The 1,663-nt window shown below is 54.4% G+C and overlaps 1 protein-coding gene across 1 annotated transcript in view; it reads left to right on the forward strand.

Moving 5' to 3' along the window:
• Positions 1-1,124: 1,124 nt before the first annotated feature.
• Positions 1,125-1,663, forward strand: part of EMH_0011970 (uncharacterized protein) — a gene marked incomplete at both ends in the record, with an annotated part of 1,939 nt that continues 1,400 nt past the window's right edge. Inside the window, one exon of the mRNA XM_013499400.1 lies at positions 1,125-1,660. Coding sequence (XP_013354854.1) covers positions 1,125-1,660 — 536 coding nt within the window. The remainder of the gene's footprint in view (positions 1,661-1,663) is intronic.

Raw genomic sequence — 1,663 nt, forward strand, 5'->3', positions numbered from 1 at the left:
AGAAATATAAATACTAACACCAAATGCTAAGTATTCCTGCTGCTGCTGCTGCTGCTGCTGCTGCTGCTGCTGCTGCTGCTGCTGCTGCTGCTGCTGCTGCTGCAGGTGCTCGCTGTGTGTCCCTGCACGGTTGCTGCTCGCAGCTCATAAGACAAGGGCTTGGTGGCTGTTGCTTCTGCTTGTTGATGAAGTTTAATATTACAAAGAAAATAAAAAACAAAAAAAGAAAAAATATAAAGAGACAAAAAAACACCAGAGCAACCGACAGCGAGAAGGGAGGGGGGAGAGTGCAGCCGTCGGCGTCACGCGGGAGCTGAGCTGCTGCTGCTGCAGCAGCAGCAGCAGCAGCAGCAGCAGCAAACTGACTAAATAATATATATTTTTTCTTTTTATTTACATTAAAAAAACATTAAAAACACAAAGTTTAAGAGAAAAGATAACCAGTGCTCGCCTGCGGCTACAGACCGCGGAGCAGCAGCAGCAGCAGCAGCAGCAGCTCTTGCTGCTGCTTCAGAGCAGAGCAGCAGCAGCAGCAGCAGCAGCAGCAGCAGCAGCAGCAGGAGCTGAAACAACAGCAGCAAATGAAATAAAATAAAACATGCAACGAAGACTTTCTCGGGATCCTTCTCGGGGGCTTTTTTTTATTTAAATTTCTCTTTCACTCTCTGCAGCGCCAGCTGGACCGGGGAGCGAGAGCAGCAGCAGCAGCAGCAGCAGCAGCAGCAGCAGCAGCAGCAGCAGCAGCAGCAGGAGTTGTAGAGTGAAGCAGCTAGATTTGAATTATACTTCTGCTGCTTTTCCACTCGGAGAGTCTCCGAAGGGAAGCAGCGTTTTTGCTGCAGCAGCAGCAAACTGATGCAGCAGCAGCAGCAGCAGCAGCAGCAGCAGCAGTAGTAGCCTTAGCAGCACGAACAATCGCTGCAGCAGCAGCAGCAGCAGCAGCAGCAGCAGCAGCAAGTTGCTGCTAGGATCTTCCTTCTCTGTCCCCCTCTTTTTTAAACTCATTTAGGCCCAAGGCATCCGCAGCTTAGCTGTGTGTGTAGCGAACACTGCAGCAGCAGCAGCAGCAGCAGCAGCAGCAGCAGCAGCAACGACAGCAGCAGCAGCAGTTGCTGATCGACCGCATGGACGGAGCAGCAACTGAGAGGCAGGGAGGGCCTCTTGGCTTCCCCTCAGCTGTATCTGGGTTGACGCCTCGCAGTGCTGCTGCTGCTGCTGCTGCTGCTTCTGCTGCTGCTGCTGCTGCACCTGCTGCTGCACCTGCTGCCGAGTCAATGTCGGCGAAGCAGCAAACAGATATTCACGGAGGTCGGTCTTCGCCACGGCAGCAGCAGCAGCAGCAGCAGCAGCAGAATCATCAACAGCAGCAGCAGCAGCAGCAGCAGCAGCAGCAGAATCATCAGCAGCAGCCGCAGCAGCTGCAGCAGCAACAGCACCGCGGGTCCCTGCCTGTGGGTGCCCCCGAAAGAGGAGACGCAGCAGCAGCAGCAGCAGCAGCAACAGCAGCAACAGCAGCAGCAGCAGCAGCAGATACACCGGATCGTCACAGCGTTCCCAGCAGCAGCAACGAAGACAATACACAGCGTATACACCACCACTCTCACCAGCATCATCATCATCAGCAGCAGCAGCAGCAGGAGCAGCAGCAGCAGCAGCAGGGTCC

This window comes from Eimeria mitis, genomic scaffold, assembly GCF_000499745.2.
Source record: "Eimeria mitis Houghton genomic scaffold, Emh_scaff428, whole genome shotgun sequence".
Taxonomy (NCBI): Eukaryota; Apicomplexa; class Conoidasida; order Eucoccidiorida; family Eimeriidae; genus Eimeria; species Eimeria mitis.